The following is a 14,104-nucleotide window of genomic DNA, read 5'->3' as shown; positions in this document are numbered from 1 at the left end:
ATATGTTGTTTTTATAATTTATATTTAAAAATTATCTAAAAGAGCTATTTATTGGCAGACATCTTAAAGGAGAAGGAAAGGTTAAAACTAAGTAAGCCTCTGTCCTCTGTCAAAAGAAACACAGCATTTCTTTCCTTCTATTGTGTACTCATGGGCTTCTGTATCAGACTTACTGTTTTCATCTTAAACCTCCTTGCCCTGGGCTTGAGCATGCTCAGTTTGCTCCTCTCCCCCGCCCCTTCTCTGCTGTAATCTGAGCCCAGAGCTATGAGTGAGCAGGGAGAGACTCAGGCAGGAAGTGATGCCACACCAAGCTAATACTAATAAAACCTATCTCCCATATACTTTAATTAAAAAATGTGTACCATTTTTATAAGAAACCTGTGCAGTGAAATTCTCCCTTCACTTACTGCTGTGGATAGGAATTGTCAGATGGTCCCTAACTGCTGAGCAGGGAAACAATCATACTTATGAACAGCAGGGGGAGCCCCCGCCTTACCTCCCAGCCATGCAGAACTCAAACAGCTTTGTTTATGATGATCCCTAAGCAGCCCAGACCACACTGAGCATGTGCACAGTCTTAGTCTTGCAAAGATGTTTAACAAAGTTACAAGATGGTGACCCCCTGTAGCAAACTTTAATAGCATAAATTATTTGTTTGGGCTTGTGGTGCAGTAAGTTCATGTTTATATGTAGTATACAAAATACAGCATTTCTAGCCTTATTCTATTTTAGACTTTACATGCCCTTTAAAGGAGAAGGAAAGCTACGGTGGCATTTTATTGCCAATAGATTAGCTGCAATAGTGCAAGGTAGAATGCCATATTTATTCTGTAGAATATTTTACCATACCTGAGTAAAAAGCTCTAGAAACTCTCTGTTTGTTTAGAATAGGAGCTGCAGTATTAATGTGGTGTGACATCACTTCCTGCCTGAGTCTCTCCCTGCTCTGGGCTCAGATTACAGTAGAGAAGGGAGGGGAGGGGGAAGAGGAGCAAACTGAGCATGCTCTTGCCCAGGGCAATGAGGTTTAAGCTGAAGGCAGCAAGTCTGATACAGAAGCCCATGAGTACACAATATAAGGAAAGAAATGCAGTGTTTCTTTTGACAGAGGACTCAGAGCAACATTACTTTGGGGGTTTACTGGTATATTTAGATGGACCTTTCTGATAAGGCGTTCTTAGTTTTAACCTTTCCTTCTCCTTTAACATCTGCTTACTAGACTACTATCTGATAACATTGTGATATAGAGTTTAAGCAATAGCGTTTACCTGATAAGGTCGTTATCCTGTGTAATACCTAATTAAGATGTACAGTTTTTAGAATAATTTCTAAACATTGCTCCCCCCAATGGGGACACAAGGGAAACAAGAAAGCATTGCTTTATGAATTTCATACGTAATTATATAGATACATTATTATCTCAGTATACTGTATATTGTATTGTGTTTTCAGACTTAAACACGACCCTACCACCACCTCAAATTGTGGCCCAAAATTTGAATTGGATCCTTTCACCTCTTAACAAGGTCTGCATGTATTGGATAGCTTTCTCAATAATGGGTTTCCACACCTGTATTAGGTGTGTAGTAGGTTAACATTTGATGACAGTGGGCATGTTTGGCATGATTAAGGAGAAAAAAATGGACTATGAAGAGCTCAAGAAACCGTTCTTTTCCCTGGAGCTTCTGCTTTGCAAATATCACATGCACAAAATATTCTGCTTGATCTCCAACAGATGTCCATCATTCCAGGATCTTATAGGCTTTTATGGCTTTATTGCATGTAACACAGAGTGCTTTCATATGTCTATGTATTGTAGGTGACCTTGTTTCTCTACTATAATATACCTCCAAGGGATGTATTCAATATATTCACATTATATTGCCATCATTGCTTAGGGCTCCCTTGGGGGCTTACTGCAGTGATGTGTATAAAATGTCCATCGGTGGCAGGGATGGGAGTTTCTGACATAGGTTTTAGGTTAATAATAAATAACGGAGTTATTAAATCAAAGAACATGAGTATGATGAATTTCAGTTAATCCACGGGCAAGCATTAGATCCATGAAACAGCTATATCCATTTTTTTCCCTCTTTATTCCATATAGTACAGCTTTACGAGGGCTAAGTGTTTCTAGAATTATCAGCTGGCACTTCTGCATAACATTTGTAGTGTACTATAAAATTCACTCTACAACAGGCCCGCTGAGAATGGTAACATCTCAAGAGGATATAATAGCTAAAAGCCTCAGTAGCAACTCAAAGAAGTCAGAAGACGTTATACTCTGCTGCTGAAGTAAGAAGATGAAAAAAGGATCTTCTGGCTCAAAACTGCCTTGAAGTTCATGTCTGTAAAGAAGGCAATAATATCACTCTGGGTTTGTTGGATATGTTTTATAGTGGTTTTACATTGGATGACCTTCTTTCTGCAGATCAAAACTTGTCTGAGCATGTGATTAACAAAGTTGAGACTTGGGGGCAAGATGTCCCTGCCTGCATGCATTCTTCCCATTAGATTTGAAGTCCCTGGAAGGGGCTACATTATACTGCACCCCCTCATCCAAACGTTATCTTCTTCTTAAAACACATTTCAAACACATCCAGTGATTTTTGCAGTCTTAGGGGGTTATTTACTAAACTCTGAATGTAAAAATCTCGAAAAATTTGTGATTTTTTTTTAATAAAATCTGACTTTTAAAAAATCACAGATTTTTCGGAATTTATTAAACCCCAAGGATGTAAAAGTCCAAATTAGAAATATAAGTATACAGTAGTCTTTTTTATGAAACCTTTATCATCTTCATTCTACAATATTGTTAGATCACCATCTCTCCCACAAGCTCCCACAACACACATACAGTAATTTTATGACCAATATACCAGTTATGGGATCAATTTTCCGGAAGCCCGTTATCCAGAAAGCTCTGAATTAAGGAAAGGTCATCTCCCATAGACTCTATTATAATCAAATAATCCAAATTTTAAATTTTAAAAATGATTTCCTTTTTCTCTGTAATAATAAAACAGTAGCTTGTACGTGATCCCAACTAAGATATAATTAATCCTTATTGGAAGCAAAACCAGCCTATTGGGTTTATTTAATGTTTAATGATTTTCTAGTAGACTTAAGGTACTTAAGGGAAAACCCCAGGTCCTGCACATTCTGGATAAAAGGTCCCATACCTGTAACTATTCCATGAATATCCATAAAAATTAAATCCAAATGGTTGCATTCATTTATCACTTAATATATATTTCATAGCAACATTCATATTAATCACAGATACGGTAATTCATATTATACTGCTCCTTAACTTAGTGAACCACATGCATGGAAAATCACCCTGGAAATAGGATGACCTTGTGGGAGAGATGTGGATTTACTGCATTTTGAAGCCAACCCACCTCTATTCCTGTTTGGTTCTATTGGGTAGATATAAAGTAAATCTTGGTGTAACTTGCCAGCACGATATAAGAAGGTATTGATAATCATTGTTGCTAGTTGATTCTTCTCAGAAGTTGTCTGTTTCTTCTTCTTAGTTTCCTTCACCCTCCTCCTTCCCTACCATCTACCCCGACTGGAGTCTAAACCTCCCCCACCAATTAGACAAACACAAGATTTACATGACTAAAGAAATGCAACGAAACTGAAATATTAAGAAAAGTTTTCAAAAATTCTAAAAAAAATATTGAAATCGAAATGTAATACAGCAAGGCTTCAGAGAAAAGTAAAGAAAACTTTTCAAAAATTCTAAAAAAAAATATCGAAACCGAAATGTAATACAAGGAATATTGCAACCAAAATGTAATAAATCTAGGCTTCAGAGAAAACAAAAGTTTTCAAAAATTCTAAAAAAATATTGCAACCAAAATGTAATACATCTAGGCTTCACAGAAAAGCAAAGAAAAGTTTTCAAAAATTCTAAAAAAAAAGAATGAAACCGAAATGTAATACATCTAGGCTTTAGAGAAAAGCAAAGAAAATTTTTTCAAAAATTCTAAAAAAATATTGCAACCAAAATGTAATACATCTAGGCTTCAGAGAAAAGAAAAGTTTTCAAAAATTCTAAAAAAAAATATTGAAACCGAAATGTAATACATCTAGGCTTCACAGAAAAGCAAAGAAAAGTTTTCAAAAATTCTAAAAAAAAAAGAATGAAACCGAAATGTAATACATCTAGGCTTTAGAGAAAAGCAAAGAAATTTTTTTCAAAAATTAAAAAAAAATATTGCAACCAAAATGTAATAAATCTAGGCTTCAGAGAAAACAAAAGTTTTCAAAAATTCTAAAAAAAAATATTGAAACCGAAATGTAATACATCTAGGCTTCACAGAAAAGCAAAGAAAAGTTTTCAAAAATTCTAAAAAAAATATTGCAACCAAAATGTAATACATCTAGGCTTCACAGAATAGCAAAGAAAAGTTTTCAAAAATTCTAAAAAATATTGAAACCAAAATGTAATACATCTAGGCTTCACAGAAAAGCAAAGAAAAGTTTTCAGAAATTCTAAAAAAAAAAAAAGAATGAAACCGAAATGTAATACAGCTAGGCTTTAGAGAAAAGCAAAGAAAATTTTTCAAAAATTAAAAAAAAGTATTGCAACCAAAATGTAATACATCTGGCTTCAGAGAAAACCAACGTTTTATCATTTCAAATAGGGATGCACCGAATCCATTTTAGGATTTGGCCTAATACTTAATCCTTTATGAAGGATTTGAACAAATCCCGAACCGAATCCGAACTCTAATTTACATATGTAAATTACGGGTAAAAGGAGGAAAGAGTACCACGCATTTAGCATGTTGTAAATACATTTTTGAATTCCTTGTTTGTGTGATTCTGTTTGGCCAGGCACTTAAATTCACCGAATTCTGTTGAAAAGGGCATCCCTAATTACCATATAGATTTGGTTTGCCACTGTTTGATGAAACGAGGCCAGAATTTACAATCAACTGCCCCCCACAACGCATAAACTGCAAATTCCACTGAAAACTGTCTGCCAGTCTTAATGGAAAATAAATTGTATGATTTATATTATGAAGAAGGTATGTGTCTATATGTAGGTTTCACAATGAATTACCTGTATCCAGATTGACTCGTTTGTTGGTCCGGAGGCTGTTATGTTCTCAAAATCATTATTTCTTTGATAATGAAATATTGTTCCCGCCACTTTATATTCCCCATTCCACTGTATTATATATTTTCCATTCAAATAATATTTCTCCGGGTCTTCACTTCTTAATGCCAGAAAGTTTCCAGCCTCTGCCACCTCTTCTATCTTAATATCCCGAGCTCCTTTTGGAATCAGGCCTACATCAACATAACCTAGAAAAAAAAAACAGATTACAGTTTATACAGATTATATGGATTATATATACAGATTCTCTCTGTGATTAAAAGAACATTTAGGGGCAGATTTATCAAGGGTCGAAGTGAATTCGAGGGAATTTTCGAAGTAAAAAAATTCGAAGTCATTTTGGACATCGAATAGGAAACTACGACTTCGAATTTACTTCGACTTCGATTCGAAATATAAATAGTTCGAATATTCGACCATTCGATAATCGAAGTACTGTCTCTTTAAAAAAACTTTGACTTCAATACTTTGCCAAATTAAACCTGCTATGTTAGCCTATGGGGACCTTCTACAGCATTTTTCTACGTTTTTGAAGTCGAAGTAAAAATCGTTCCATCGTACGATAAAATCGATTGAATAGTTTGATTCAAAGGATTTAATCGTTCGATTTTACTTCGACCGCAGAATAGCCAAATTCAATCCATCGAATTTGAAGTATTTTAATTTGATGGTCGAATTTCTAAGTATTTTTAAATCTGCCCCTTTTCCTCTTTTCAAGTATGTAGAAATTACTAATTAGGATTCATACTGGCGCTTGGGTAATGGATCCAGAAATGTATGAACAGATTTGGGATCTATTATCTGGAACCCTATAATTAAAAGATCCAAAAACCCTTAGGGGCAAATTCCCTAAGTGGCTGGTGAAGTTGCGCTAGCTTTGGCTAATTTGAATCACGCTGGCGAATTTTTGCTAGCGTTAGTCACTTCGCTCTTTAGGGAATCTGCCCCTTAATGTGGCTCCTATTGCAGTGTATTATGTAATAAAATAAGCAAATTTAATTCATTATCTAATTGGTTTTCCCCTCTGTACTTGTAAGGAATTTCTTTGTAATCAGTACATGTATGGGATCTGTTATCAAGAATGTTCGGGACCTGGGGTATTCCGGATAAAAATCATTCGATAATTTGGATCTTCATACCTTAAGGGGCAGATTTATCAAGGGTAGAATTTCGAAGTGGAAAATACTTCGACCATCGAATTGAATAATACAAATTCGAAGTAGAATTCGTAGCATTTTTTGCATCGTACGATCGTATTCCGATCGTAGTGTGATTTTATCGTACAATCGTACAATTTTCCTTCGAATACAAAAAACTTAGAAATATGCTCTGGAAGGTCCCCATAGGCTAATATAGCACTTCAGCAGGTTTAAGTTGGCGAAAGTATTGAAGTCGAAGTACAGTACTATCCAATGGTCGAATAGTTGAACGATTTTTACTTCTAATCAAAGTCGAAGTAAATTCAAAGTCGTAGTATCCTATTCGATGGTCCGAGTATCCAAAAATTACTTAGAATTTCGAATTTTTTTACTTGAAAATTCCCTCGAATTCACTTCAACCCTTGATAAATCTGCACCTATGTCTACAAGAAAATCATGTAAACATGAGATAAACCCAATAGGCTGGTTTTGCTTTCAACAAGGATTAATTATATCTTAGTTGGGATCAAGTGCTGGTACTGTTTTTTATTAGAGAGTAAAAGGAAATCATTTTTAAAAATTAGAATTATTTGGATAAAGTAGAGTCTATGGAATATAGCCTTTGTAATTCAGAACTTTCTGGATAACGGGTTTTCGGATAAGATCCCATACCTGTATTAGATAACGCAGAAGAAATCCATCTTGATGATAATAAATCTTTTACCTGAACACTGACCCCAAGTATTCCAGAAAATAGTCTGTGTTCTAGTATATTGGTTTGTACAAATAAACCATTCTTGGTCAGATATAATTAGGTATCAGATAACACTTATTATAATATACACTTGCAATTGGATGATACAATATATATATTGATTTGTACAGTGAACCAGGAACATGTACAGAGCATTCCAGGACATCTTCCATACATTCCATTGGGTGAATAGTTCTTCCTGGTTCCCTGGGGGCTCATGGTTTCTTATTGGCCTGTTTATTTGATGGCACATCACTGTACATGTTCCATTGTTTGAAACTCAGGATAATACTGTGTGTTATATGGCCACAATAAACTACATAAAGGACAAGTAAAGGTGAAATTAAAGTAAAAGCCAACACCGAGGCCATTGGAAATATTTATGAAAGCAGTTACTGTTTTACTTTTCAAGTCAGGTTTACTTTTTTTAGCAAACACTCTCCCCAACTGCAAGTTTGGCCTTGAGTTAGCCCCCAACTCCATCGCCATTAGAGTAAAACACGAGCAGTACTTCACGCCAGAGGCCAGTGCATTCACAGTTCATTCTAGGAGTTCAGAGATGACATCTTGGTCTTGGACCTCAAATGCCAGCCTCTCTTTACGGCTGCTGGAAATGTCGCAACTGCAAATGGGATCTGACACTCTGATTCCAGCGACAGCCTTCCTGCTATAAAATGTATGCGATTATTTGAGCATTTTAGCACGATTGAAATTGCATATTTTCTTTATTAAGGTGGAAAGTGTAGAACAATGTCAAGGGCCAACAGAGGCTGTCATCTCAAGGCCCCACAACCCAATTGGAAGAGGCCACAAACCCATACCGCAGATGCTGCAAATTGTTCCCCCATTCCAGTTCCAGCAGACAGAGGGCCTGGGGCAGCAGACCCCATGAGTGTCAGAGCCCACCAGGTTTTCTCTTAATGCTCTGCCATCCCTGAAGGTGGAAATCAATAATTATAAGGCTAACTCTTTAAGAACTGACATCAATGCCTGTCAATTCACACATGCCACAGATTTTTGGTCTGAAAATGCACACAAGTGAATTGGCATTTTGTGCTCTGGAAGAGAGACACCACATGTAACATTAGCCTTATGGGCACATTTACTAAAACTCATATTAATCACTATTTTGGATTCGGCCGAACCCCCGAATCCTTTGTGAAAGATTCGGCCGAATACCGAACCAAATCTGAACCCTAATTTGCAAATGAAAATTAGGATTCGGTTCAGCCGAATCCGAATCCTAGCCGAATCCCGAATCAAATCCTGGATTCGGTGCATTCCTAATATTAATCGAATTTTTTAATGAAAACAAATCCGACCAAACTCCTTTCCATGATCTTAACTCATTTATCGATAATTTTTCACTGAAAAATCGGAGCAACCAAACATCACAACAAAATCAAAGGTTAATTCAAATCGTACGATTGGCTCTCTGAAAACTCGATTTTAGTGAGTTTTCACTGCGAAAACTCGACTTTTTCGTATTATCAGTGCAGATCACATTGTCAAGAATCAACTTTTGGGACATCTGCCATTGACTTCTTTATGACCTCAACAGGTTTGAGATTATTTTCAGATTTTTAGCAGCTTTGAGGTATAATAAATCTCTTAATATTAGAGGGTTTTTTTCCGAGGAAAATTTGTTTTCCCAGTAAAAACCTCGACCAGAAAAAAATGAGGTATAATAAATCGGCCCCTAAGTGTGCCACTGATGGAGCTAAGCAACTCTGCTAATGGTCTTGGCTTTTGTTTTTCATTTTTAAATTGTCTCTCCTACCTCTCTGCTAAGGGAATCTTTCTGGTTCTTTGCCCATAATAAATCTGTTAGCTAAACAGATGACAAAATACATCAACCTTTTAAAATCCCAACATCACACTAACTCTGCAGATAGTGAAGTGATTGCATTAAGCGAATGAAACACATTTCCCCTATTGATGTTGCCTCTTTGAAGCCTCTGTACTGCAAGTGCTCAGAATTCGTTCATGAACCTTAAAGGGATACTGTCATGGGAAAAAACATTTTTTCCAAAATGAATCAGTTAATAGTGCTGCTCCAGCAGAATTCTGCACTGAAATCCATTTCTCAAAAGAGCAAACAGATTTTTTTATATTCAATTTTGAAATCTGACATGGGGCTAGACATATTGTCAATTTCCCAGCTGCCCCAAGTCATGTGAAGGGAACACTCCTGTTATATTCATATACTGTATCTCTGTTAAGGGCTGCAGAACAAGTTAACAATAAAATGTTAATGAAAATCAATGGGAACCAGATCCTCCTTTGACTTAACTTGACTAGTTAAGGCAAGTTTACCCTTTCGATTTTCCCTATTCCAATCACCCCTCTCTTTTTACCCCTGATCTGTCTAATGTTAACTAGAAAATAATGTTATTTTCTAATAATATATAATATAAATAATTACTGTAATTCAAAATTTTTGGATAACAGGTTTCTGGATAACAGATCCTATACCTGTAGCAGTTTGTCAGCTATGACTTATACATGTACCCACCTTAATTCGGTTTTAATTGATGGGCTTTGCAATTTGTTTTATAAAAACCCATTGCCCTGATTATCTGATTTGCCCATATCTAATAGCACTGTAGACTGTATCAGTTTCCCCTGTAACTTAGGGGGCAGATTTATCAAGGGTCAAATTTCGAAGTAATGGGAGTTTTTTTGAACTCCCATAACTTCGAATAAAAAAAGACCAACTAAAATAAATTTCAAAAATTTAAGTTTCTTTCTGTGGGTGAATAGACGGTATTCATTCAAACTTGAATATTTTGAATTAAAGTAACATCGTTTTTTTAAAAAAAAATACCACCAGTTGACTCCAAATAGATTCTAGGAGGTTCCCCATAGGCTAAAACAGCAATTTGTCAGGTTTTAGATGGCGAATGGTAGCAGTCGGATTTTTAAAAAGACAGTACATGATAAATTTCGATTTTTGAATTTTCTGTTTTTTCTAATTCGAATCAAATTTGGACTAGTCCCTAGTTGAAGTACACAACAATAGCTCGAAATTTGAATTTTTTTACTTTGAATTTTTACTTTGACCCTTGATAAATCTGCCCCATAGTTTTTATAAAATAAAGTCTCATGTTAAGGTTCGAGTTGTTTTTTCCACAAAAATTTTAGTTAATTTTTTTGGTCAAAACACACATTTTTGGGTTAAAAAAATGTGAATATTCAAGATTTATTATACCCCGACCCTGGAAATAGTAAGAATTCGAAAATATAACCTATATACCTGTCAAGGTCATGTAGAAGTCAATGGCAGAGGTCTCTTGAACCATTTTGTTAACAATATTCGAACTTCTTCAGAGGGTTTTGCCCCAAAACTCGAATGATTTGAGCGATTTGAGGTTTTTTTGCCGAAAACTTGATCAATTCGAGTTTTCAGGTTGCAGGACTCGCAGAATCGACATTTTCACATTCAAGTTTTTTTGGGAAAACAATTAGAAACCTTTCTCAAATCTTTTCTAAGCAGAAGAACATCAGAGCAGCCTCTTTCTTTCTCCTGACAACTTCCTTGACTACTTGGTGGTCAGACTGGTCGGAAACTGACCAGCAGGTGGCGCTGTTGTAACAAAATTCATTCATGTTAACAGTACATGTATCCTTTAATATCTTGGAATTAAATATTTTTAAGGTTTACTTATCCTAAGTGTAAGATTCTCTGAAGGCAGAGTCAATAATAAATGAGCCTAGCCTTTTTAAAAGTGGAAGTAACACCACAAGAACTATAATTTGAGGATTTTCACCCACTGCTGGTACTGGGAACGTACTTTAGAAGAAAGAAATGTAAGAAAGTACATCTCAACAAGAATGGGGAAAATATATGGAATATATACAATTGAGGTAAAGTGATACAAAAAGACATGACACATACACAGGAGCATTGATCTAAAATGCACAGGTAAGATATTAATCAGATATTCTCTCTGGGAAATGTAAATTAACTTACCAAATCCATCTGTTTGATTAAATTCTTTTTTTATCGTTTGGCAGCTTGAGCCGTCTCCAAGGCAGACCCCGCATCGATCCTCTGTAGCATTTGAATCTATTTCATAATCACAGCCAACTTTCTAAAGGGAAGAGTATTGCAAACTGGCTTAGTGAATGGAGAGTCAATACAGAGTCAAACCTGTAAGCAGCAAGCTAAAGAATAAAGCACAGTGGGATGGTTTAATCTGAATGCGTCATACCAAACACAGTATAATTGTATATAATTTATCACTATGTATTGAATCATAATGTTCTCCTTGTCCTGACCACTCTTGTAGTCTGCAATAGCCAATGTTTGGTCCCAGTTGAGGAGACTGCGTCAGGTATCTGATAATAGGAGGTGGGGGAGATTGATGCTAAAGGGAATATGTGTCAAGGCCCAATAAAAACCCAAAACCCAATCTTGAAGTTGGGGCTTTTGGGGAAAGGAGGGAGGAATGTGCCCATGCAAAGCTCATCTTGGAGCTCCACCTCAGATCAGAATAAACAGTTGCCTGATAAGCTTCATGAAGCCCAGAAGGTGGACACTTGGCAGTGCAAGCCAACATGCTTGTGAACTTGTAGGCTTTTATGACCCCATAAATACAGTAGGTCGCAAATGAGAAGGTAATGGTAGCACTATAGGCTTCTCCCCCTTTCCCAGTATTAAAAAGATAAGTATTGTGTTATCCCTGCTACTTGGGAAGTAACTTGCGGGAAGGTAGCAGCCACCTTGTTGTTCATGGACTGAGTTTTGCATTTAATATTTCTCAGCTGGAATTTTTAAAGGAGACGGAAAGCTACTGAAGCAGTGTCAGTAGATTAGCCACATTAGTGCAAACCATAAGATTATACAGTATTTATTCTGCAAAATGCTTTACCCTACCCAAGTAAATAGCTCTGGAAGTTCTCTCTGTTTGTTTAGGATAGCAGCTGCCATATTGGCTTGGTGTGACATCACTTCCTGCCTGAGTCTCTCCCTGCTCAATCATAACTCGGGGCTCAGATTACAGCAGGGAGGGGGAAAAAGGAGGGGGAGAGGGAGAGAGGAGGAAATTGAGCATGCCCAAGCCCTAGCCCTGGAGGTTTAAGCTGAAAACCTTTCTGATAAATCTTTCTTAATTTTAGACTTTCCTTCTCCTTTAAGGGTACTGTTTATCATGCAATGCCGATGAGTTATAAAAGCCCTATGCACCACCACTATTGGTGAGTCTGATAGGGTTAGAGTCCCTTTAATATCTTTCCTGTATACAACTGTTCTATATTATTGTTGTGGATTTTGTATTGTAGTATTCCTTGGAAGTCATTAGGTTGAGGCAATTTGCACATAGACACACATAGTGACAAAGTGTCCCTGGTATTGAGGGACATTAGAAGCTGGAGCAGCTGGAGAGCTAATGACTGTTAATGAAGCTGACACCCCCCCCCCTCCTACTGGCCCTTATTTCTCTGTATCTAATAGGATTAGACTCATTGCAAATGGAAACAGCAATAACAAACATTTCAACTCGCAACAAACAAACATTTCAGCTTATCTTGTTAGGTAATATAGATGCCCGTTAAAGAACTCAGCACAATACAACTACTGTGGTATGTCCTCAGGACAGTTTTTCTTGTCTCTGCTAAATCTTAAAGAAAAAACCCTACTCTGTATGAAGAACCCTAAGCGTCAGGGCACACAGGCAGATTCGGTGAGATTAGTCGCCCCCGGCGCCAAACCTCCTCTTCTTTGGGGCGATTAATCTCCCTGAACTGCCTCCCCTGCCTTCCCGCCAGCTAAAATGTAAATCGCCAGCCGGATGGCACTCAAATCGATTCATTTCTATGGGATTTTGAAAGGCGTATTTATCAAAGGATAAACTTTCACTTTCACCCATTGATAAATACGCTTTTAAAAATCCCATAGAAATAAATGGAGAGTGGCGGAATGTCACTTTAGAGGTCCGTGGCGACCTCTAACTTCACTCTCTTATAAATATACCCCAGTGTGCAAAGTTAGTCAGTGCTATATCATTATTTTTTTTTAATTGACTGCTAATATACTGTATTTACAAAAAGAGCGAAAATAAAAAAAAATTAATGAATGTAAAATGTAATGAATGTGTTAATCCAAGTAAAAAAATAAAAATGCGGTGAAAAAAGACTGTGATTAAACTTGATTTTTTTCATAAAAATATTACCATTGTAAAAAGATGATTGTGTTAATTCATGAAACAAAATATTTATTTTTTCATTTTTTTTTTGCCCTTGAGTAAATCTGCCACAATGTGTAGGTCGCGTGGGTATCGGGCCAGCGCACACATAAATAACCCACTCGCTGACTTCTATAGAAACTTGACAAAAAACTTAAAAATTCAGAAAACTTGACTTGCCAGGGTTTTTTTCGCTGCAATTTTCTTGGACAAAAAAATGTAATCTCAATTTTTAATTTTTAATTACTGATGAAATTATTATGCTCTCTTGTGCATATTATTATTATTATTATTAATAATTATAATAATAATAATAGCTTTATTAGAGAATCTGGAACCCACACTGACATGCAGATGCTTCATTTCATTGTTTTACGTTATGATTCAATTAAGATTGGGCATCTGTATATACTGTAAATGTAAACAAACCGACTGTTCTATTCATAGTCCATTTAATTCGATTTACTATTTGCAAAGGAATATTTTATTTGGAAGCTTGGATCAGTTATAAAAAGACTGCTGATTTGGGAATCTGAATGCATCAATAGTCTACCCCAATGTAAGTTATCTCTCATCAATCATTATTCATTCCATCTGCCATCACATATATAACATGAATAACACTGATTTAATGGGCAGAGTAACCATTTAGATGTGGGCAGGAACTCCCTTTGCTTGATTTTATACATGAATAAGGAATCTAAAACAAGAAATTTGCATTTTTATTATAATTCTTTTAATTTGCTTCCCTCAAAAACAACAGTAATTATATTTTCTCAGTGTAAAATTCTGCACAATGCATTCATTATGTAAAACCCAGAATTAACCCACAATACACTGAAGACGTCATAAGTAAAAAATTTGCATTTATCGGGATATTTAAATT

The 14,104-nt window shown here is 36.0% G+C and overlaps 1 protein-coding gene across 2 annotated transcripts in view; it reads right to left on the bottom strand.

The window, feature by feature from the left end:
• The window catches only part of adamts12.L (ADAM metallopeptidase with thrombospondin type 1 motif 12 L homeolog), a 352,590-nt gene that overhangs the window by 95,753 nt on the left and 242,733 nt on the right, over window positions 1-14,104 (bottom strand). For both annotated transcript variants that reach the window (XM_018266523.2, XM_018266519.2), the window contains exons 14-15: window positions 11,007-11,127; window positions 5,084-5,328 (exon numbers count right to left, since the gene is read on the bottom strand). In XM_018266523.2, the coding sequence (XP_018122012.1) occupies window positions 5,084-5,328; window positions 11,007-11,127 (366 nt within the window). The remainder of the gene's footprint in view (window positions 1-5,083; window positions 5,329-11,006; window positions 11,128-14,104) is intronic.

The sequence above is a fragment of the Xenopus laevis genome, chromosome 1L (genome assembly GCF_017654675.1).
Source record: "Xenopus laevis strain J_2021 chromosome 1L, Xenopus_laevis_v10.1, whole genome shotgun sequence".
Classification (NCBI taxonomy): Eukaryota; Metazoa; Chordata; class Amphibia; order Anura; family Pipidae; genus Xenopus; species Xenopus laevis.
This window is presented reverse-complemented; position numbering and strand designations above follow the sequence as displayed.